Source organism: Aedes albopictus, chromosome 2, assembly GCF_035046485.1.
Source record: "Aedes albopictus strain Foshan chromosome 2, AalbF5, whole genome shotgun sequence".
In the NCBI taxonomy this organism is placed as follows: domain Eukaryota; kingdom Metazoa; phylum Arthropoda; class Insecta; order Diptera; family Culicidae; genus Aedes; species Aedes albopictus.
The window spans coordinates 284,289,646-284,313,839 of NC_085137.1; the positions used below are offsets into that span (position 1 = coordinate 284,289,646).

Here is a 24,194-nt window from a genome sequence, read left to right on the forward strand (position 1 = left end):
GCGAATAGCAAAACGAGACATACCCCAAATCTTCAGCTTATTGGACGCAGTGGTTTAATTTCCCCAACAGCAAAATAGTTGCATGTCTTGTACAAAAAATCAACGAATCAGGAAACATATACAAAGAACCAACGTGGCTCCAATCCACGGTATCAATAACTCACAAAATATGATCTTGCTCGCACCATTCGACAGCCCGTGGTTATATGCAAATGTAATAACAATAAAACGATACAAATTTAATGCCACAATGTGGCCATTATTTCTGGACTAAATCCGTCATATCTTTCCCTTCCGAGGATTCGTGATCATATTGAGCTTGTTATGTAACAACAATGCCGAACGCTTCTTTTGCAGCCTTTTTGCAGTCCTACAGCAATAGATCGAACTGGCAAAAGCCATGCTGGAAAGGCGCCTGTGGTGGAATCAAAAGAAATAAAGCACCCCGTTTTCAATCAATAAATCATCGATTCCTTATTTATGCCGGGCAGAAGAAACATATTTGTTTGCCTCTCGGCTGGCCTTTCCGCTTTTCTTTCAAATGGACGGTCGATATGGAAGCAGATTGACTGAAATTTCCATTTCATAAATTCTACCAAAAGAGAAAAGTGAATTTTGATATTTTTCCATCACTTAAACTGATGTTTGTAAGCATCCTGTGTGTAAGATGCATAGGATCCATGATTTTCGTATAAAGGAAGCTTTGGGTCCGTCATGAGTAAGAAGGGCAACTGTTCCAAAAATGATTGAATCACGACAAAAACGCTATTCACTCATGGTTGGCCCAAATCTTAACGGCTTTTGTGCTTCAGTTTTCCCATTGGCGAATCAAAGATCCGCTTATGCTACCAAGGGCAACGCGTTAGTTCCTGAAGGAAGCATCATCAACATTCCTGGGAAAGTTTTTTATTCCATGAAACGCCCAAGCTGTTTTGTTGGTCAAACTTGGACAACACACAATAGAAGCTCTTTTTTGCAAATGTTAACTTTTGCGTAGTTTGAAGAAGTTCAGATGTGTATGTGTGACTGATATTTTATATGTATGTATTTCCATTCCGCATTTTTGCTAACTGTAGTTATCGTTTCCTATATAAACCGAAATAAAACGGAACAACTTCATCATCTGTGAAGTAAGGACATGATACTGATAGAATCCAGTAGAAGTGGAGCGAGTTTACTCCGTAAAATTTTGTGCTTCAACAGCGCTTTCATCTACTGCTTCCATGATCCTTATTCAATTTATTGAGATTTATTGGTGCTCCAGTTTCTGAGTAATGAACATCGGTAATTTGATTACATGCTTTTTTATTGAGGTTTGCAATGCCATGCCAAGTGTTTTGATTCATCGGCTTCTTTTCCTTGCTGACATTAGTTTGTCTGGGAAATCAAGCTCCTGAGTGGATCCATGAGTTGCTCTGAGACGAAAATGCTCTTCTGGTCCTACAATTACTATTGACTTGTGGAAATGTCGAGAAGAAGGGAAATGCAAAACGAAATCATTCGAAATCTTTTCATTCTAGATGTAAGAATCTGATAATCCATCTACTGATCCAATCATTGATTTATTTTTTCTTGTCACATCCATTTTCGCAAGTATATTCTTTTTAGGAATGCCCAACTAGGGCAAAACCTGAAGCTTAGTATCTGATGATAACTTCCACAGTTATTTACTGATAGCTTCCTATGCATTGTATTTTTGCCATTGTTATTGTAATCTGGGATCAACTTGATCACTCTGAAATTATAGAAAGCTTATGACGAGTTCGTAATAGTCATAAGTCTTCCAGCGTTTCTCTTTATGCCAGATGATGAAAAAAAAAATGATAGCGACAGACAGGCCCGGATTAAGAATTGTGGGGGCCCGCGGCCGGAGCGAAGCTTCGGAGCTAAAAAGTGATGATGGAACGTCTATAAATGACGCAGAATTTTCTTCCCGTTTTTCGAAACGATGCGAATGGATGCTTCCTGAGCAAATTTTTTTCTTTGTTTTCAAACAGTAGTCGAAGGGACAAAATGTCAACTGGACAAAACGTCGAATGAACAAAAGAAAAAATAAACAAAGGATAAATGAGTAGCCATGAAAAAGTTATTGAAATTTGACACAAAAACGAGTGTGTAATATGTTTCGAACAAAACGAAATTATTTTATGCAGTATTAATAGCGTATGCACAAATAAAAGATACTTTTTTTCAAAGTGAGCTGGAAAAATGTCTAAGCAAAAATATAAGCATTTGGTTGTTTTTCTTTACAAACAGCATCTATTGCTCACGCTAGAAAAAAAATAAAGGTCGCTGAGGACAGTTTTATTGAAGTGAGTAAGGATTTTAGCCACAGTAGTCAAAAACAAATGTTTCCACATAGTTTTCTATATTTTTACCGTTTTGAAGAACTTTTCTTTGAAAACTATTACATATTTAGTTGCGTATAATAATATTTCCACTTATTCTTGTTAATGCGCACTTTGAGATCATTGGGAAGCAGGTGAGAAAAAAATGATCAAATGGTATCCGATTTTCGAAAAACAACATATTTCGACTTACAATTACAGGGGGTGGCCAAAATGTTTGAAATAGGCAACTTTTTTCTCTCTCACAAAAAAGTTCAACATGCTGTAACTTTTCAAAGAGTGCATCAAAAATTCTCAAATTTTGATTGTTAGTCAACTTGTTATATGTGCATCATTGGTACAAATCGGAGCTTGATTGGTTAATCTTTCGTGAAGCTAGATCCGTTCTCGTAAAACACTTTTTTTTATACAACTTATTTTTAACGGTCATATCTCGGAAACCAGTGAGCCGAATTGAATGAAATTTTGAACGTTTATCAACAATATTTTAGCAGCCATGAGTCTTCTTCATAAATATTTGCTTTTGCAAGAGTTAGTGACAGTCTGGTTTACATAATGTATGGAACAAGTGAGCATATTTCACATGTTCAAAAAGCTGTCACGTTTTAGCGCCAATCATTGATAATATTTTAAAAAGAAAACAGATGGAAAATCTATTTTGAAGAATACGGCTTCGTTAAAACATAACAAAACACTTAAAGAACACAAACTTCTGTAAAGAGGGAACTACTGCGGCATTGAGTATAAACATTTGACTAGTTTTCTAATTATATGTATCAATCTAACACTTGTTTTTGAAGATCTATATTGTATTAGTTGAATTTATCATCCCTAGCAACTGATGGAATGCTTATGACCCAAAATGAAATCCGTAATGCGTCATTCAGAATAGTTACATTGTATAACACAATGAATCAATCACCTCAAAACTTCATGATACAAATAAAAAAGTTATATGAGAAATTTCATCCCCTAACACCCCACCAGTTTATGAAACTAGAGTTTTTTCACAAAATTTGTTGGTGTTCGAAAACCACCTTAGTAATATCAATTATTTTACCCAAGTTTCGTTTAAAATGTGTTACTTTACGATTACTCACATATTTTCCCTAATAATATTGCTGAAATTACAAATGAATGTTTCAAAGATAGCGAAATTCTGAAAAAGCAATGCCATCCTGTTTTTGATGTCTAGTATCCAGTTAATAACGTGTTTTCATGAGTGATAATTCTTATCGTATGCCTTTATTTCCAACACACATTTGAAGCAAATTTGGAATTAGTAAATCAATTTCTATACGGCTTAGCGATTTTTCAAAGTAGTATGTAAAGATGAATCCCTTAACACCCCATGAGTTCTTAACACCCCATTTTACGGTAATTGTTCACATTAATGTTGTACATGCAAGTTGCTATAAAAAAAATTGAATTTGATGGATAAAAAGCACCAATGCACCAGAACGTTCCAAGAACCTCGACGCGTTTCTATCAACTATGATTGCAGCATCTGCTGAACAGCTTGGCACAAATATGCTATTTTGTCTGCTGCCACAACCAATTGTCTTACTACAAGAAATACAAATGCATGCACATGTTTGATGCAAGCTATTGATATAATTTCGCTGAACGACAATGTCAATGGAATTTAGGGGGGGTGGGGGTAAGACGGACCGGGTGGGTAAGACGGACCACCGACTAGTTCTGGCACTTAAGAGCTGAAATTTGACTTTCTTTTACGATTAACTCTATCTTCTTATCAGTTGATGATTATTGAGAGAATACATATGTCGAAAGTGCAAAAAATAATCAATCATTTACCAGGCTACACGCTTTTGTGCTGGGATCTAATTTTGAGGCGGCAATGAATAAGCTTTTCAACATTAAATTGCTAAGTTTTTGCATTTTATTTTGAGTTTCCCAGTAGTTTTAAACTGTTCCATCCTATACACAACGACATTCAGGTAAATTGCATGGATTATAAATAACGGTGGTGGTGGAATGAATATTTTGCGTTGTGTGGGGGTAAGACGGTCCGCCTTGAGGGTGGGTAAGACGGACAGTGTTGGGGTTACTTTGATAGTGCCGTAAGAAATACATTAACACCCACACATTGTTCACAGATTGAAATCTATGGAGTACAAAAATGATTGTGGAAGCCGTATAAAGTATTTCATATTGATTTTTTATTCAAAAATTCATTTTATTTGAATTTTTGTTGTTGGAACAGTTTGAACTTTGTAAAATTACCAGAGCATTGCATACTGTTAGGCGTTTATTAGTCTATGCATGGAGGTTTCCAATTTACAAAATAGATTTTAATTTGCAGAAACACGTTTCGCTAAGAGATTTTAGGTCAAATTTAGATTCTACTATGGTTGATCTACCGAATACAAACGGCCACAAACATCATTTACCACAATTAGAGGCGTACTAGCTAAATTTCCAAACGTGTCCATCTTACCCACCCTACCGGTCCGTCTTACCCACACTGTTAAAAAACATACATTTGGAGATCACTTTTTAATTATCTCCAAAGTCATGGAAAATCAATTTTTATTGCAAAATCGGCTTGCAGACTGTAAAGTACCTTAGTTGAAGTATATAGTATGGAGATAAAATTTTAATTATCGCATTGTTTACACTGTCAAAATAGAGTGTTTACTTAACATGTCCGTCTTACCCCCACCCCCCCTAAACAAGCTTTTCCAACGATAAATTGAACTTTATAACCTTGCTCGTCGGCCAAATCGTCTTGCTGTCTTTTGCAGAGAGGTAACCGACTGAATGACTGCTGCTATTTACTATTATGATCCCGCCCAGCCAGCCAGCAGTGCACAGTGATGCAGAAGTACGATGTAGTTAATGCTTTTGAAATTCAGTGAAATATTAATTTGGAATGCACTTATAACATTTATCGATTGAAACCAAAGAGAGATCTGCTTCGTTAAAGGGTGTCTTTATGTTCATTTGACTGCTCTGTCGCTATCGTTGTTGTTGAAACCTAAAAGTCTCTCTCATTAAATGCATTGTGGTTCGATTTGGACCCAATTTTGAGCTTGAATGTTTGCAGAAAACAAACTGCAATAATGCATCAGTTCCTCTAGCAGCACAACTCAAAGACTTTTGGTTACCACAATAAATATGAAAACATTACGGCATTAGGCTATGCAAGAGTTAAATAAATTCTTGTATATATATGCAGCTCGAGTTTACAATTAGCAAATAAGTTTTGGAAATAAAGACGATCACCGAAATGGTTGAAATTGCATTACTTATAAATCAAAATTATTAACTAACAAAATAACGTTTCAGAATTACCGGTGGATTGAAACCTGTCGGTGAAACCGGTCGTATGACTATTAAGTATGCATCTATTTTTTCCACAAGTCAAGTAACTGGGAGAAGGGTTGCTTGTAAAACTCCTCAGAAATCTGTACATATTTAGTAGAGTTTTTGTCCTGGTGTAATCAAGAATTTAGTCCATTGTGAATACTCAATTACCAGTTAACCAAGCGTTCAGTTCAACGGTAGAGCTCGCCACTTCCAATGCAATACAATAAAAACAAAAATAATCCTCTTATCTTCCCATATAGAATCTAACACAGCAAAGAAAAGAGTGGCAAGGATAAAATTAAAATGATAATACGGCTTTCGTTGGCCATTGTGCGGCGAGAAACAGAAACTGTGCTAGATTGTATTCATAATCCGCCTCCGAGACGATACGAAAAAGTGCCAAAGTAGTGTTATGGAGAGCGTAATCGTATTTTATAATCCAAACACGTTTTGTGGACTATGTCAAATATAGCAACCGATGTGAAAATTTCAAACAATCAACGCAAAGTGATAACAAGTGAAGCAGTGAGTAAAGCAATCTTCGTTGCTTTGTGGAAGATTAATAACATCAAAGATTGAATTATGATAAACACTGTTTACTTCCTGAGTTTATCGAGAAATTTAAATTGTCTGTTTCGAAGCTGGATTATTACGCTGTACTTTCTCCAAGGGTACCCATCGCTACAAACCGGTAAGTAGCTAAAAGATCAACTCCACAATTTCATACTCATGGTGTGTCTTTTTGATTTATGACTTTATAATTTTGTTTGACTGTGTCTGCTCTCGAGGTATTGGAACGGAAGTTTAATTGGAACTTTCAGCGTGGGAAAACACTCCACTTTTTGGTTCATCATGGAAACACAGCGACGAGTGAACAGCGGATGCTCAGTAGTTGATTTTTTATTCATAAAGAGAAAACAAATGTCATTGAATGCAAACGTTGAATGAGTGCTGATGCTGATAACACGGGTTAACGTATCCGGAATTCATCTCATGTTTAATATCTAATTGATTTTGGTAATATTCCCCGAAGAAGCCGGATGGAAACGAGTTTTGCTTATATCTTTTCAAATAAATGAAATTGAATGCTATTATGGCACAAAATGATTCGTTACCCAAAGGTCCTGATTTTGATTATTCGAATCTGTCAGCAAGTGAACAATTTTCGAATGAGTTTGCACTTAAATATATTTTTATTTCTGGTTAAATACCCTTCAATCACTGTGATTCATCATTATTCGAAAAATTTATGCTTCTGAAGTTTATTTGCAATTTTGCACTTGCATTATAAGATTGTCTTCCTGTGTAGTTCCTCTCCGGAGTGGACCTGGTGTGATGGTTAAAGTACGTAACTATCACGCCGAGCAACTGGGATTGAATCTCACTTACGACAAACTCAGAAAATGTGAAAGGGAAGTTAAGTATTATTATTATTATTATAGAGTTTTGGCACTTCTCAGCAAAAATTGCTGGAAACTTTCACCTACCCCGGGCAATCGGAATGCCAAAGGGGATTAGGCTCTGTGGATCTCATTAGCCGGTTTTTTAGCTTATCCTAATGAGTCTGCTTTTGGATGTACTTTCAGTTGTGATGATTCAGGAACCGCCTAACTATACTACAGGTTCCAAGAATCACCGCTTTCAGGATGCTGTTCAGGTCCTTCTTCAATTCCAGCTCGTCTAGGGATCTCAGGAGAGATTTAGGGACAACTCCGGTTGCCGAGAGGACAACCGGAACTATACGGACGTCCTGTAGGTGCCACATCTGCTTCAACTCCTCCGCTAGGTCGTGGTACTTGGTTATCTTGCCGGAGAACGTTGATTGGACATTATGGTCTAACGGTACAGCGATGTCGATGAGAGTTACTCGCTTCATCCTTTTGTCGAAAACCACAATGTCAGGCCGGTTGGCACGAATGAGGACGTCCGTAATGATCTCGCGATCCCAGTACAGCTTTATGCAACTATTTTCCAGAACCGGGTCCGGCTGGTACTTGTAGTAGGGTAGAAATCTGTCGACCAAGTTGTGCTTTAAAGCAAGCTGTTGGTGCACAATCTTGGCAACTTCGTTGTGACGATCGAGGTAAGCTGATCCAGCTAACACTGAACAGCCTGCAACGACATGCTCGATCGTTTCTCCTACTGAATTACACTTCCTGCAACGGTCCTCCACGTCCTCGTGCAATATGTACCGCCGATAGTTCTTCGTCGCAATTACCCGGTCCTGGATGGCTACCATGAAACCTTCTGTTTCTGAGAAGAGGTCACCCCGCACCAGCCACGCGTTTGACGCCGCCTTATCGATGTGCTCGAGTTCCAGTTGATGGGGGTGCGTCCCATGCAACTCCTTTTGCTTCCACGTTACGATCATCTCGTCGACGGTCTTGATGTCGCAGTTCAGCTGATAATCCTCCTGCGCCAGATGCAGGGCGCTGTAACCGTGGTCAGCTTCACATACAGTGCGGTACATTTCGTGACGGTTCTGGCTTTCTACGAAATATGCCCGCAGCTGCTGGATCTGGGAGACACACAGTGCCTGGATATCGGTGACGCCTCTTCCTCCTACTGCGCGTGGCAGGGTGACTCTCTCAATGGACGACTTTGGATGGCGCATGCGGTGCTTGGTGAACGCCACTCGTACTGCTCGTTCTAACGCCTCGAGGTCAGTCTTGGTCCACTTTACCACCCCAAAGCTGTAGGTCAACAGGGGCACAGCAAACGTGTTGATCGCCTTCACCTTGTTGCCGGCTGACAGAAAGCTCCTCAGAACACAGTTGACACGATGCAAGAACTTGTCCTGCAGTTCCTTCTTGATCGCTGTGTGGCGAATACCTCTAAGTTGCAGGAAGCCGAGGTACTTGTACACTTCGCCTTCAACCATATTCCGAATCTCCTCCTGTTCGTTGACGCGGAAACAGCTGGCGTCCACTACTTGACCCCGGCGAAGATGGACTGACCGACATTTGTCAATTCCAAACTCCATCCGGATGTCGTTGCTGAACACCGTCACAAGCTGCAACAGTTGATGCAGCCTCTGTACTGATTCCGCAAACAGCTTCAGGTCGTCCATAAAGAAGGTGTGGGTTATTCTTGTACTCCTTCCCCCACTTTTCAGTTGGTAGCCATAGTTGCATTGGTTGAGTGCTCTGCTGAGAGGGTTCATTGCAAGGCAGAACCATAGCGGACTGAAGGTATCGCCTTGAAATATCCCCCTCCTGATGCTGAGAGTTCTGGACCGCAACACAGCTGTTCCGTCGGTGATTTGTAGGGACGTGCTCCACATCCCCATCGCGTGTTGCATCAGCCTGATGATGTTCCCGTCTACCTTGTACAACTGCAGCACCTTAAGAAGGTACGAGTGCGGCACTGAGTCGTACGCCTTCTTGTAGTCGATGTACGCCATGCTCAGGTTCCTCTGCTTATCGGTGGCTTGACCCACAATGACTGCATCTATAATGACCTGATCTTTGCAGCCTTGCGTGTTTTTGCGACACCCTTTTTGTTCTTCGGTCATCACGTTGTTGGCATCGCAGTGGGTTTGTATCCTCCTCGCTATCACCGACGACAGCACTTTGTACAGACTCGAAAGACACGTTATTGGTCTGTACTTTGCTGGGTCAGCTGTGTTTTGGTTCCTTATTATTATTATTATTATTATTATTATTATTATTATTATTATTATTATTATTATTATTATTATTATTATTATTATTATTATTATTATTATTATTATTATTATTATTATTATTATTATTATTAGCTTTATTTACGAGGCTTTCAGCCCTAGGCGGTTCGCCTCGGATAAAATGCAAAGAAAGGAATTAAAGTAAAATATCTTTATAGTGGTAGGCTTCGTAGGCGTGCGATTAGTGGCGTCATTGCATTCAGACTTATTGTGACTTGGAGTGCCACAGAGTAAGGGTTTGATTTCTGCTTCAACCGGGGCAATTTTTTCGTCAAACGTGAATTCCTCCACTTCATATTTGGCAAAATCAATCCCAAAAGTGAAAAAAAACACCGATGACTCATTCAAGAATTCATTAGCGGCTGATTTATGTACGGGCAACTGCTTAGAAGCGAGTTATAGAGCCCGTTTTACCCCAGTTGTTCCTAAAATTTGAATATTACAGTTATTTTATGACATCTATTATAATTTAAGTGAATATTTTGTTGGGATCTCATCACCGAAATTATATTGAGCACTACGGGGCTCTTGAGATTATGTGAAAGCACTTCCGACGCACCTCTCTATCGTTAATCGAGTAGAAGGATTCTGGAAGTTGCTTCCGAGAGTCTTGTACAAGTACCCGAGTATTTCCAGCCGCTCAACTGGTAATTTCAAACGTATTCTTCAAATGCAGAGTCTCTACTGCACAATAGCGAATCCCCTTTTTCTTAAGAAAGGTACGAATTCTTAAGCCATACCTCGAATTTTACTGAGCACAAATCTGGAGAACCAAATGACGGTTTGCGTTGGAAAGTTGATTGTGACTGATGGTGACCAATAGATCAATTTTTCAGCGCGAACTGCTATTTGGTTCTTTAGATTTGTGCTCTTGAAAACTCGTGGTTTCGGAATGATGAGCGCGTGTAAATTGTTTTGTTTATGCCATGAGATTCGACGCCCTTCGGCCGAATACATCGAATCTTATCGCTCGCACTCAGCACTTCGAAGATTGACATCTAAGCCGAAAAAGGGTGGTGCTGCGAACCTAGTTTGACTTTATTTGCCCCAGAATCGTAACTTGTCCTGTGTCTTAGATGAATAAAGCGTCGGTATAGCGATACGGAGTCGTGGGTACGAATCTCACCAAAGCAGTGTTTTTTTCACTAATTTATCTTTCAATTTAAAAATTTTTCAGACATATCAGCAAACTTTCACAGTGAACACAGTGACAGACTTTCGTTTAAGGACAGACTTGTTAGAATCCCAAGATGGCCGCCATAATGGCCGATTTTAGCACCTACTCACGATTTCGAAGGCACAAATCTCTTCGTAAACAAAACCAGCATATTTGATCTTCTTATTTTAGGCTTATTACAAGTGAGCAAGAACAGAATAATAAAATGCACTGTTGTTTGAAGCTTGCTTCTTGAGATTTGTGTGTCTAAAGTTCTCATGCACTCTAGAAGCAGGATTTCAAGACGTTTGTCCTTAATCGAGGCCCAAAAATTTTCAAAAAAGTGTCAGGAAGCTCATACAAAAGATTTTATGATAAAACTTTTTTATCGCAGTGGTACTGTTCTATGAAAAGGTAATGCATCACACTTACATATACACTGAATAAAAACCGAGGGTAAAAACCCTTCAAATGTGATTTTTTGCCTAGACATTCGTTTAGCCGACGTCAATGAAAAAGTGGTTTTCAGTAGATTTTTTTTGTAATTTCGTGAGTATATTTCCAGGATATATTTCAGGGCATTTAGTTTGTGGCGTGTTAGCAAGATAATTGACCTTAAACATTTATTTTTTTGTAAAATTGAAAGAAATATTACAAAAAAAATGTCCCGATAAGGAGAACCGATGATAAATGATTTTTTTTAGAAAAGTATGTACTATTAACATTCAAATGTAAGCTAGATAAGTTATGACACGGAATTATTGTCGTAAATATTCAAATTATTGCATAAATTGTCGTGGAAAAAAATAAGTATATAGGTTCTTCTGATGAAAGTTAAAATAAATAGTTCTGTGTAGGAATAAAGACGTACCCTGATGCCTCTGGAGTATAATTGTATAATACTAGCATTATTGAAAGAATTAAAAGATTGTCAAGCCAAGCAAGTGTCGAAGCTTTGTACCCGGTTTATTTTGAAGCGGATGTTCATACAAAAATGCATAAAATGTTCAAACAATTGGCTTATTTCATTCAATCTGAAGAATTGTATTATAAAAGATTCTTAGCTTTGAATTACATTCATTTTAACATGATTTATTTGAAAAGAACGTCTAAATTATAAAACGTGTAGTTCATGCTGGAAATTAGAATACTTTGGTTGCCATTTCTCAAAATAGCCAGAATATAGTCTAGAAGATATTGGGAGCAATTAGAAGACGTAATAAATAGTAGTAAACGCTGTGATTTATGAAAGTGTTACTATGATATTTCATCAAAAAAAAAATAAATAAATAAATACGTGTTTTTTTGAAGGTTTCTGGCAATTTTTTTCTGGTTAAAACTTTGTTTTTCGTAGATTTTCAACCTTCACTCGTCATTATACTTTTTTATTATCCTTTGAAACACTTCAGATGAAAATAACTACACCAAATCTTAAGTTGCAAATATTTTAAATATTATGACATATTTATATGAACTGCATGTAAAATCAATATGGCAACACTTCCGGAAACGATCAAATTTATAATTTACTAGTCAATCTTTAATATAGGTCATCATACAAAATAATTGTATTGAATATTTTACGAAATTTGTTAGTTTTTATTATGTAATTCAAAAAATGGTACGATGCGGCTAAACGAATGTCCAGTTAATAATATATTGTTTCATTTCATTAGCTAATGCAAATTGTTCACTAGGGCACTGCGTGAGCGATTCCAATTGGCAGCTTCACTTACACTTTGTACAGCGCCTAAATGTATTCTATTCTTATTCTACTACATCGAACTGGCAGCCTTTGCGCTGCTGTCACTTTCTACCCTGTCCATGGTAGAATTATGAGCACGAGGATGTTGATGTGTGGCTCTTGTTCCTTTTCCAGCCCGATTGGGGGTCCATTATGAGTTTCCGTTTCGCCGATATCCAATAATCCGGGTCAATTTGAGCTAAGGAGCTCAGAAGATGGTCAAGTGCCAGCCGCTCTCGGGGAGAAGAGCAACTGACGAAGAGCCGGAGCTGGGATCGAACCCATGACCATCCACTTATGAAGTGAACGTGTAGCCACTACGCTACGGGCCCCGGCTACTAGCATGAATATACCAGCATGAATATACAAAAGTTTGGGGCATTGATTGAAAAATTATTCACTCTCATTGGAAATGAAAAATAAAATGGTTTTTAGCTATTTTTCGTATGCGATACATTCCATATAATCTCCATATAATCGGCCGCGTGGTAAGATGGGTCACCTTCAATTTTGAATGTATTTTTGGAGCATTCAAAAGTTATTTATTTTTTATTACAAGACTATCTCATAAATGACTTTAATCAAGCGGAATGAACGCTCAAATTTATAACATAAAATAATGATATTTTTTTTTAGTGAAAGCATCGATTTTCAAGTCGCCTTAGGACCACTCAAATCTTAAAGTAGTTTATATTCCAAATCAGGCCCGTGCACAGAAGTGGCGCCAAGGGAGGGGTTTTCCCCAATTTCGGCAAAAGGCGGAGGGGCGCCTAGTGTATAAAGCGTCGGTAATGGGGAGGGTTTAACACCCAAAACCACCCCCTTGTGCACGGGCTTGTTCCAAATACATTTTTGAAATGTTTACTAGTAGCGCTTGTTTACTCAGTATGGATATGGAGCATGAATATATGAATGCGGAACAAATATTATATTTTGACATTTTTCGTTGAGAAAATGTGAATTACTTAAAAGGTGACCTATCTTGCCCCGCACTTTTTTCACGGAGCAAAATCGATCAATTTTCAAACTGCTTGTTTAACATCATATTTTGTCTTTAATGAACTTTTTATCGACTTTTAGCATAGTGTATTAAAGAGTAGCGGACGAATACAAACCAATACGATTTGTGTTTACAAAGTTATGGTGGTCCATCCTTAGGTGACCCATCTTGCCCCGCCCCACCCTATGCAATTTGTATGTATTTCAATGTTTGTAAAGTTATAGCCGTCTGAGAGTGAAGAGACGGCTGGAAGATTGTAGGACATTTTATTAGTTGGGTTTGAGTGTTTTTTAAGTGTTTAATATATTTTAGAGTCCGCAGAAGATGGTCGAAGGCCCGTAAAACCGACCGAAACGACCGGACAGTCTGGTAAATAAGTTTTTAATTATTTTTCGCCAAAAGCCATTCGATGAATCACCAGTAAATCAAATCCTGGCAATTCCACGGTGTCGAGGAGCGTGCTCGCATCGTAGGCCAGAAAATGACAGAATTTGATCCGATGCCAATCTGTGATCTCCAAAATTCAGCTAACGGACTTCACTCAGTCCTTGGATCACAAGCTTCTTAAGCAAGCCTCCTAAGTAACATTTTGATAGCCAATCAGCCTTATAGAAGTTATGGCAACCGTCATAAAACCCATTACCTTTTAATTTGGTTTTGTGGTGGCTCTACGAACCTTTTTAAGTCTATTTGACTAAAAAATGTTACTTGCACAGATCGAAAAAAAGAGTGTAAAATCATGTGACATTTGATGCACATAATTGGAGCGTGGGATATCATAAAAGTTTACATGACATATCATGTAAAGTTCATGAAATATCATGTAAACTTCCATTATATGTCATGTAATTCAACATGACTCTGAGAGTTTACATGACATACAACATAAATTTACATGATATATCATGTAAACCATCATTACATTAAGTTAACATGAGTAAAATGAAGTTTACATCACGTGTAAATCTCATTATTTTTATCTGTGTGGGCTAAAAGGATATTCCAGTTAACCCTGTTGAACTAGGGTCAGTAATAGAGCTAAGGTCTGTAACGTTTTTTGGGTTTCGGTAACAGTAGGATATTGGTCTAAGGCTTTTTATACAGCGTGGTGGGGCTGTCTCCTTAGGTATATCTTCCGGTGGAGGAGTATTTTATATTCCGTGGCTAGATGATGGAACAGACGCTATTTGAGCCTCATCGTTTTGGTGACCAGATGCTCGGGACGTACTTTCTCAACCAAGCAGAAGTCAGAAAAATAACTTTACCAGAATTGAACTGTCAACTTAATACAGAACTTGATGTTAGCAGCCTCCCAAAGTAACCAAATATCCGTGGTGTTCAAATTTCTGTCACAATTTTCAGTCGATCTACAATTTACGTGCTGTACATACAGGGGATACTCAAAATAACTGGGATAGGCAAAATTTTCACTTTTCAAAAAATGTTCAAATCGCTGTAACTTTTTGAAAAGGGCATCAAATATTCTCAAATTTTTACTGTAAGTTCATCAATTAGTTGTGTATCAGTGGTCAAAATTTGGAAAAGATCGGGCCATTCTACACGAAGTTATAAAGGTTCTAGAAAAAGATATAATCATCCGATAGCCAACTTTGAGCTGTTATATCTCCGGATTCAATGAACCGAATGCAATGAAATTTTGATCATTTATGACTTATATAATGAGCTTTTAAAAACTTTTGACTAAACTTAAAATTCTCTACACGAAAGAAAATTATAACGATTCGATTATTTTTCTAAAATATCATCAATTTATTCAAAACTTCATTATCGATTCAAAATTCGAGACAGTAATTATAGTTCATTTAAATTCTCTCTAATTGACTTGAATATGAATATGTTTTGAAAGGAAGTCACAACATAACCGGCATTAAATTGAAAAAGTAATGGGATGCATATGAAAAATAGATAAATTTACTAAAAAAACGTACATTTATTCTAACCGCCATAACTATTTTTCTTATTAATAATTTCAAATTAAGTAAACTGTTTTTCAAAGTTCATTATATTAGTCATAAACGAACAAAATTTCATTGCATTCGGTTCATTGAATCCGGAGATATAACAGCTCAAAGTTGGCTATCGGATAATTATATCTTTTTCTAGAATTTTTATAACTTCGTGTAGAATGCCCCGATCTTTTCTAAATTTTGACCACTGATACACAACTAGTTGATTAACTTACAGTAAAAATTTGAGCATATTTGATGCCCTTTTCGAAAAGTTACAGCGAGTTGAACATTTTTTGAAAAGTGAAAATTTTACCTGTCCCAGTTATTTTGAGTATCCCCTGTATAGCCATGTATTTGGTGTTGGGAAGAAAAAACATTGAAAATAAATATATATGATAGGGTATGTGTGCCATCAGTAATCTCATGCTCCCATTTTCATCCTATTCGAAAACAAGCGATTGCGGCACCGATTGATTCCGTTCTTTTTTGTTTTCATGTGTGCTCACTTCTAACAAAAAATACAAAAATAAGAAACAAAACAAACACCCAAGCAACACAACAAGCTATATAAGTGTTTAAAGTTCACTATTCATACAAAACGTAGTGTATTTTTCTTGTATTATTTACTTAATTTTGAACACTTGTACAATCAAAACAGCGCAAAAAATGGCGGCTTATAAAACATCTTACATTTAATATAAGATGTATCTCAACATATTTATATCGCTTAAAAATGATATATAGAACATACCTTCCAACTTCCAAATATGTATCCAAATATTCATCAATAATATCACTTGCAAAATACACATATAAAACAATAACATTCATAAGCTCAAATAATACATTTTGGTAGTAAAATAACGTGTAAAAAACATTTATATTACACATTATCTGCACAGGTTGGAATTTAGCTATCCTTAAGCTATATAACTGATAGAAAGCATTTATACTACATAAATAATATTTCCAACAATATATGTGTACATATGTAGCGTAAAAATGTCAGAACACAGAAACAAAATTAATTAAATTATAAATATATCTGGCTTCTTCAACAACATGAACATGAAATTTGAAAAAGGTTATGAAGTCAATAATTTTTGTAGATTGTTCGATTAGCTAATTAAGACATGGTTTATGCTCAATGATGGTAGCGCTATTTCACATGCGAATCGAAATTTATGGTGAAACTGCCGATTTTGCTCACCCAAATTTCAAGCGCTGCAGGGTTCAATTAAAAAAGCCAACCATGACCATTAAAATAAGCCAACCAAATTGTGCTGTTCTATCAATTTCTTGACTCCACATGAAGAATCAATATGGCTGATTCTATATGAAGCTTACAGTGTCGTACATAAATATAAACAACTTTCCAAATTATAATAATTATTGTCTTTGAGCATAAGATTTATCACTGTTTATAACACACGTGAGCTTAGAGAAATATGAAATCAATAAATTGTTTCGTTTCCAAATTTATAATGAATAGAATAAAAAAATATGCAATTGGTTTCCATATTTTTATTGATGCATGCACTTTTTTGACAGGTACTGTAATTTGGATGAATTTGCTTTGGAAAAGACGCTATATGTGAAGACCTTGCGTTCGAATTACGTTAGTAATACAAACTAAAAACATTATTACAACAAACGCTTTATTGAGCTATAAATATGTTCTGAGGCCCAAATTTAAACTCTGAAATAACTATACTACAACTTAATTTCAGCATGGTTGAATCTGTCAAAATGTAAACGTAAACATTGTCATTGTTTTCTTCGCTCTGCTGTTGGTGCTGAATCTGAGTTGTTTTTTTTTTTGGAAATTCGGGAATCAAACTAATCGTAATCTGATTCGGAATAATTCCAGCTGCTGCCGAGAGGTCTTACGATCGTACTTGAAGATGTCCAGAACGATATGTGAGCAGCTACTATTCGGCCGTACACAGGAGTTCGAGTTACGTCCCGAAATTCGGTATCAACGATAATAACCCGTATCAAACTTTTCTGTGCTAGTCATCTTCGACACCCTGTATGAACTCGACAGAAAACACAAATCTATCTCGGTACATGTTTCGACATCATCGTCCTCGTCGGAGATCTTTCTGCCCACTACCGACCTAAATATGGGCCATGAAAACTATGGTTTAATCTGTGTTGAATTGTGCGGTTATGAAAATTCGGCAAACCCAGCATGAAATGCTCTTGTAAAATAAAATATTGTTGCTTTCATGAGTGATTTCCATGATGTTTTATTATTGTTATATATTAGTAAAATGTAGTTATTTAATACTTGGTGCAATCTTCGATATTTTTCTTGCTGTTTGTATTTGGCTAGCATTATAAAAGCCTAATAATAACACAATATGCTTCATAATACACTTATATTACAGCTATAAAACATCTGTTGAAGTTTTGATTTTGAAAGATGTTTTATGTGTTACTTGGGCAGCGCTTCAATCCTTTGTTTTTCATGGGATGAAAATGGGAGCCACATGCTTAATAAGGGAACCAATACCCTACCTCAAACTGAACGACAGAAGTAATCCCTTAAAGCTAGTACTAAGCTTTTATACTATGAAAATAGTAGTTCAAAATTATATGTTACAATCATTCAGTATTTTTACACTTTAAGTAAATATATGGTCCACACGTTCGCTTCATAAGCGGATGGTCATGGGTTCGATCCCAGCCCCGGCACTTGCAGTTTTTCGTCAGTTGCTCTTCCCCCCGAGAGCAGCTGACACCTGATCCTCTTCGGAGCATATAGCTCTAACGAACCCGGAATTTGGATATCGGCGAACTGCAACTCATAATGGACGATCCCCAATTGGACTGGAAAAGGAACAGCAGCCACACATCAGCATCATCGTGCTCATCATTCTACCGGGACAGGGTAGAAAAGTTGAAGCAGCACAAGGCACCAGTTCGATATAGTTCAATTAGAATAGAATACATGTAGGCGCTGTACAAAAGTGTAAGTGCAGCGTCCAATTGGAATCGCTCACGTAGTGCCCAAGTGGACAAAAGAGCTGTAAATTAGGTTAAGTGATTAAGAATAAAAGTAAACATGTTTAAATTATTTTGCAACAATCTGTTCATTACAGTTATGCTTCTGGTGGATAGATTTGAAGCATAATACTTTGTACTCTTCACTCTATAAAGTGTGCCAATCGTTTGCTGTTAATGTAGCCATAACTGGTCTGAGCCAAAAGCTGCAAATGTATTAGCTAGAAACAGAGGCACGTAATCGTCTTGGAAATACTTTGCCAAATCCTACTGCTGGAAGAGACAGCATGCAGCAGATTTTGTATTATGGTTACATAATGAAGTAGGCTTCCATCTAGCCAGTTTTACTGACTAGATCCCACCCGATATGCACAAGTGCTTTGGACTGACTAGAATGTGACCTCGCCAATGATAAAACGTGATGAAATTCTAAATGATTTCTCACCAATTTAAGCAGTGCTTTCTTGTCTTGTCAACGAAAATGATTCCCGAATGAATAAGAACCAGAGTACCATCTTGCGTCATGTTAGCTGTTTAATCAGAAGATGGTCCTTGTCGGGTCGTACTGTCTGCCTGTAATGTGGCGAAGACGGCATTATCATGATGGAACATAGTGATTCCATGGCATGCGCCTCTCGACACTCGCGATGATAGCTTTTTTAAAGCATAATTCCGAGTACAGAGGGTAAAATCGTTTGCATATTATTATGTCTGCCTGCCGCTTCCCCGGTGTACATAATAATATTTCGCTTAAAATATTCAGTACACCAACCTCACCAGCACGTCAAGATTCCAATTACCAAATAAACGATTCAACATCCTTGATTGCTGCAATAAAGTCTTTGCAAACGATGTTGAAGCGTTGTTCTTTGTAGTGCGGTGATTCAAGGAATAACATGAAAACAGAAGTACAACCTTTCAAGTAGCATTCAACTTTAATTTCGAATTTGCACAAATGACGGACACTTCGTAACAATTACATCGTCATACAAGGAACTTAGATAGCAAAAAGATTTCAGATATAAGGTAATGACAAAAACTTTAATTACAAAAACAATGTGTTCAAAATTAAGACATCTTTTGAAACCAAATCGATCACTATTTATTTTCTTGTTCTGTTTGGCTTATTACTACCTAACACGCTGTGAAGCTAACGATCGAACTAGGGTATCAATCCCTTTTTTCATCCTATTTAAGCTATAGGTTTAGTGTCATTGGGTTTGTTCCTTATTTTTGTTTTGTTTTTCAAGGACTGAGCGTTCATAATAAGTAACGTAAACAATCGATGCTGTAATGTCTGTGGTCAAATAGGATGGATATGAGGGCGTAAGATCGATAGAGATTGATAGAGGACACTCTTACCCTAATAAAATAAATAGGCGATGAATAACTAAGTTCACATTGCAGTGGTTACAAAATCCCTGGGATTGACTGCATAAATACGTTTGCAGCAGTCAGTAGATTGATTTACCAAATTATTAGAACGATGCTCTCTGATTACATATTGAGCGTTTGCCATGGTATATAATTTGAATTGACATTAAGTCACCAGTATAACTGTTACGCCATGTGAACATGTGTTATGTCATGGAATGTGTGTACATCCACCAGTGCGTGACATTATTGATGAATGCTGGAGGAAATGCTATTCTGCTCCATGCGGGTGTAACAAAGTTTTGATTGATTTGCTTGAGCGATGCGACATTGCTTCATAAATCAATATCGTTCACAGGAGCTAGCTGTAATCGACAACTTTGGAACGAATTTCGTACTGGATATGAAAGATGCATTACAGAGTGCCAATACATAATAGATTTAGAAATTGTTTTGCACATCAAGCGTTGATGTTTCATACACACGATAAATAAAAGAACAAATATCTCCCGCATTGCCCACAATTGCAATGTTACAACAGTTTCTCCTAGTCGATGCTTTATAGCTTTGGCACTAATAATCAACCGTCTGAGGCTTTTATCGATTTTACCCGCCCTCTGGTTGAAAGAGCGCAGTATTTCAGATGAGGTCATGTTTTCTGGCATCTGTTTGAGCGTTTCCTGATTAATGTGCTATTCATGACTAGAAAAACAAAGGCGGCGAAAGAACACCATGTTTCGGGTAAATAAATCTACACGTGAATAAAAAAAACATTCTTTTCCGTCAATTGTTATGAAATGCGCTTCAATGCTAGATAAAAAATTCTACGAACACAACAATATGTTAACCAACTCAACTTTTTCATTGAGGGACTTTTGCCACAGAAACCTTCTTTAACAGTCTGTTATCAACACATAAATACATACAGTTTGAATCACTTTTATAAATTCTTTCTACACACTGTAATGATTATTTTGTTTATCAACATTTTCTGAATATGCTTAAAACAGCCTAATAATTCGACCAAACATACTTCTCTTACTAAATTAAATCTCTTTTTTTTATCTGTTGATCAGATACCCAAGAGGTGATTCCTCTGGTTATGTGGGGATCGACCCACTAAAAACTCATTATCTCTCTTCCTTACCTTCGCGGTACGCCCGGTAGGGGTGACTTCAAGGAGGAGGGGGGCGTACATGAGTACTCTTTATTGGTAAGCGTTCCACCAGCTACTGCCTTGTCCTCACTCCCCTGGAAGCTTGGGTCCTGGCTAGTACTGTAGACTACCCGTTGGACTCAAGCTTCAGGATGGGAAGGGGGCCAACTCAACTTACTGTTGGTCGGCCCGCCATTTTCTCTGTAGTTCAAGTACGATTCGGGAGACCGTGGAAGTAACACGGAATCCCACTTGTCCGCCCCGGTACACATGCTTTCAACAAATATATCATGCGTGACATATCGACCGCATACCTCCTGCATACTCGACCTTTGCTCCACAAAGCGTGAGCCTGCTCGCCCATTTAGACACTCTCGGTATGAGCCTGTGCGTCTATCTACCATTGCTGGAGGATTTTCATTCTCTCTGCCACTTCAGCATAGGGATGTTCAGGCGATCTGTCTCGCGTCTCTTATGCCGCATCGCTCGAAGCCCTCTTCGTCCTCTGCAACCACTAGTGCTACGGGCATCATGCCCGATAGCACGCATACCGCGTCCTTTGAGACCATGCGGTATGCGCTGACCACCCCAGGGCTCAGGGAGTGTGGATACCAAGCCTGTGGATACTCTCGAGTCGCTTCACGTTTCGGTTTACCACTCACTGCATTCGACCATGCAGCGGTGCCGTATCGTAGTGTACAGACCGTTATTGGCGCGATCAGCTTATTCTTACTCGAGACTATTGCCGAGCTTGTTGACATTATCTTTGACAATGCCATTATCACCATACTTGCGCTTATGCAGGCAAATTCAACGTGGCTTCCGAATTTCAGCTTATTGTCGATAATGACGCCCAATTGCTTCAGTGAGCGTTTAGCGTTTATCGTGCATCCGCCTGTAGTGACCACTGAATTTGGTTCCATTTCTCCGAAATTGGGACAATATTTCATTTATGATTCATTCTTCTACAACCCATAGGCTGTTCTTTTATGAAATATTGTTTTCCATATTTAACCTTAATGAATAACATTCTTTTCCATCATTTATGGGCATCTATTTCGAATTGCAATGCGGTAATAAATTGCTGCATATAAGCTATTGCAATTTTTAGCAGACACTTTCCTATCTTCAAATAATGATTGTGTTGAAGTTGTTGAGTTTTTAATCGTCGTTTTTCTGTCGATTTCTGAGCACTTTTTCATGTCTTTCAATTTGTCTTTAGTCTATTTAACCTTTTTGCCCATTTCGACCTTTGTCCATTCGACCTTTTGCCCCATTCGACCTTTTGTCCCTTTCGACCTTTTGTCCCATTCGACCTTTTGTCCATTCAACCTTTTGTCCATTCGACCTTCTGTCCATTCGACCATTTATCCTTCGACCTTTTGTCCTTCGACCTTTTGTCCTTCGACCTTATGTCTTTCGACCTTTTGTCATAATTAATTCTCAACATGTCAAGACTAGCCTCGATGGCTGTCCTGATGGCTACTGTCGGGGTACTGCCCGGCCTCGGAGCCTTGTTCAACTTAAGGACTTCACTACTGCTATGGCCTCATCATTCTAAACCGGAGTGACTTTTCTTTGGCCGGTTTGTCCACAGGGTACGGGGGCCCATGGTCTTGTATCGTGGCGCGTGAACAACGTTTCCACGATCTTCTGCAGCATCTAGGAGGAGCGTTATGAGAGTGCTGACATGCCCTTTTTTTGGCAATGACTACTCTGTAGGAGATTTTTGAAGTACGCCCGCTTACGCATCTTAATCTCTTTGTCGGTGCCAGTTTAGCCACCGTGTATGCCTCACTTCGCTCCATGCAACCCTCATCGGTGCGAGCTCTTTGCACCCTCTTTCTACAGGATGCACGGAGTTTTGCGATTTCTAGATACCACCGTATACCGGTTTACGACAATTTCTGGGTAGGGGTCGTCGTGGCATTGCGGTATCACATGCACGGCTTAGGGTTCCGACTAGATCATCGCTGGATAGATGGTCGGAATTACCCTCCACAAGAAATCGCTCCACATATTCCGGCCTATCGAAGCGCGAGGTCAGCCATCCCCGATGGCGGTCACTGACCTTCAGCTGTGGCCGCTTTCCTCCGTGTTCCACCCTGTATCGAATCGCCAGATGGTCATTGTGCGTGTATCCATCGTCGACGCTCCAGTCTGAGCTGCGACGCGACGGCAGACTGACGTCAAACTCGTTTTGACATGGATTTTGACATTGAGAGTGCTTTTTAGTTGGGTTTTGCCTCAACCAGCGAACAATAGGTATTCAATACCTTTTGAATATTAAAAATACAGTACCTGTAGTTTTAGGTATGCACTTATTATTGAAGTAGCAAGACCTGTTATTTTCTAGGTGTTATTCATATAAAATTATGGTATTCGTTTTTGTTATTTTGCCTCTTATTATCACCTAATGAAGACACATTCCACGCACTTCTACGCCAAGGGTGTGAAATTTCAAAGTGATTGTTTTGCCCCAAGCTTTCCAGCATATGAAAGAGGATAGATTCAATCGTAGGAAAACCATTTGTTTTACTTAAAATTTCACTGGTAACTTATTTAAATAGTTAAGTGAAGTAATAGCATTTTATGTAAGAAAAATGAAATTTTTCATTGATAAGTTTCAAATAAGCCTGCTTGCATATGAAAGTTCAAAAACATTATACCTATTTTTTGTAAATGTATTATGATAATGTATATTTTATACACCCAAAGGCAACTTTTCATAAAAATGGGTTTAGATATGTTTTAAGCACTTTTTGCAATAGCCGCAATTTAATGGTGTCCCGTTACGAAAATAGCACATTTGTTGTAATAACGAATTTATTACGTACTTTAGAAAAATGATTTTAAGGATTCTCTTAGTACTCGTGGAGACCTTTCTTCCAACACATGGGTTGCCTTGATCGACGCTTTATCTTAGGCGTTACAATGGGTACGTAGACATGGTGTCCCGTTACGAAAATTTTAAAGACATTCATAAGTGGATAAATAAGTTTGGTTTGATCAAATATTTAACCAAAAAACTGTAACCATGATGAAATGATATTGTGGGCGGTATATATTTACATTATCCTTCTTGGTGTAACGGCCCTACTGGAACAAAGCCCGCTTCTCAGCTCACGAAAACTACGTAAAGAAATGGCAGGTATTCTGATGGATCAGTACAACAAGTGATATTTTATTAAGTTTTGTTGTGACAGCATACTCTTTGAATGCTATAACCTTTTCAACATGTCCTATGAATTACCACCATGATGTATAAAAAGAGCGAGGTTTTGTTATCCTCCAAGTTCCATCCTCCACGAATATTGTGCTATTTTTTTAGTACGATTAGTTATCTTCCCAAGCCATCCTCCAGGAATATACTCAGATTGCATATATTCAGGAGTATAAGCAGAAAACAGTGAACTACT

The 24,194-nt window shown here is 37.9% G+C and overlaps 1 protein-coding gene across 7 annotated transcripts in view; it reads left to right on the forward strand.

The window, feature by feature from the left end:
• LOC109416502 (uncharacterized) overlaps nucleotides 1-24,194 on the forward strand; it is a 168,043-nt gene that overhangs the window by 16,831 nt on the left and 127,018 nt on the right. For all 7 annotated transcript variants that reach the window (XM_062851974.1, XM_062851975.1, XM_062851976.1 and 4 more), the window contains exon 2: nucleotides 5,942-6,372. In XM_062851974.1, the coding sequence (XP_062707958.1) occupies nucleotides 6,264-6,372 (109 nt within the window). In that variant the 5' untranslated portion in view covers nucleotides 5,942-6,263. The remainder of the gene's footprint in view (nucleotides 1-5,941; nucleotides 6,373-24,194) is intronic.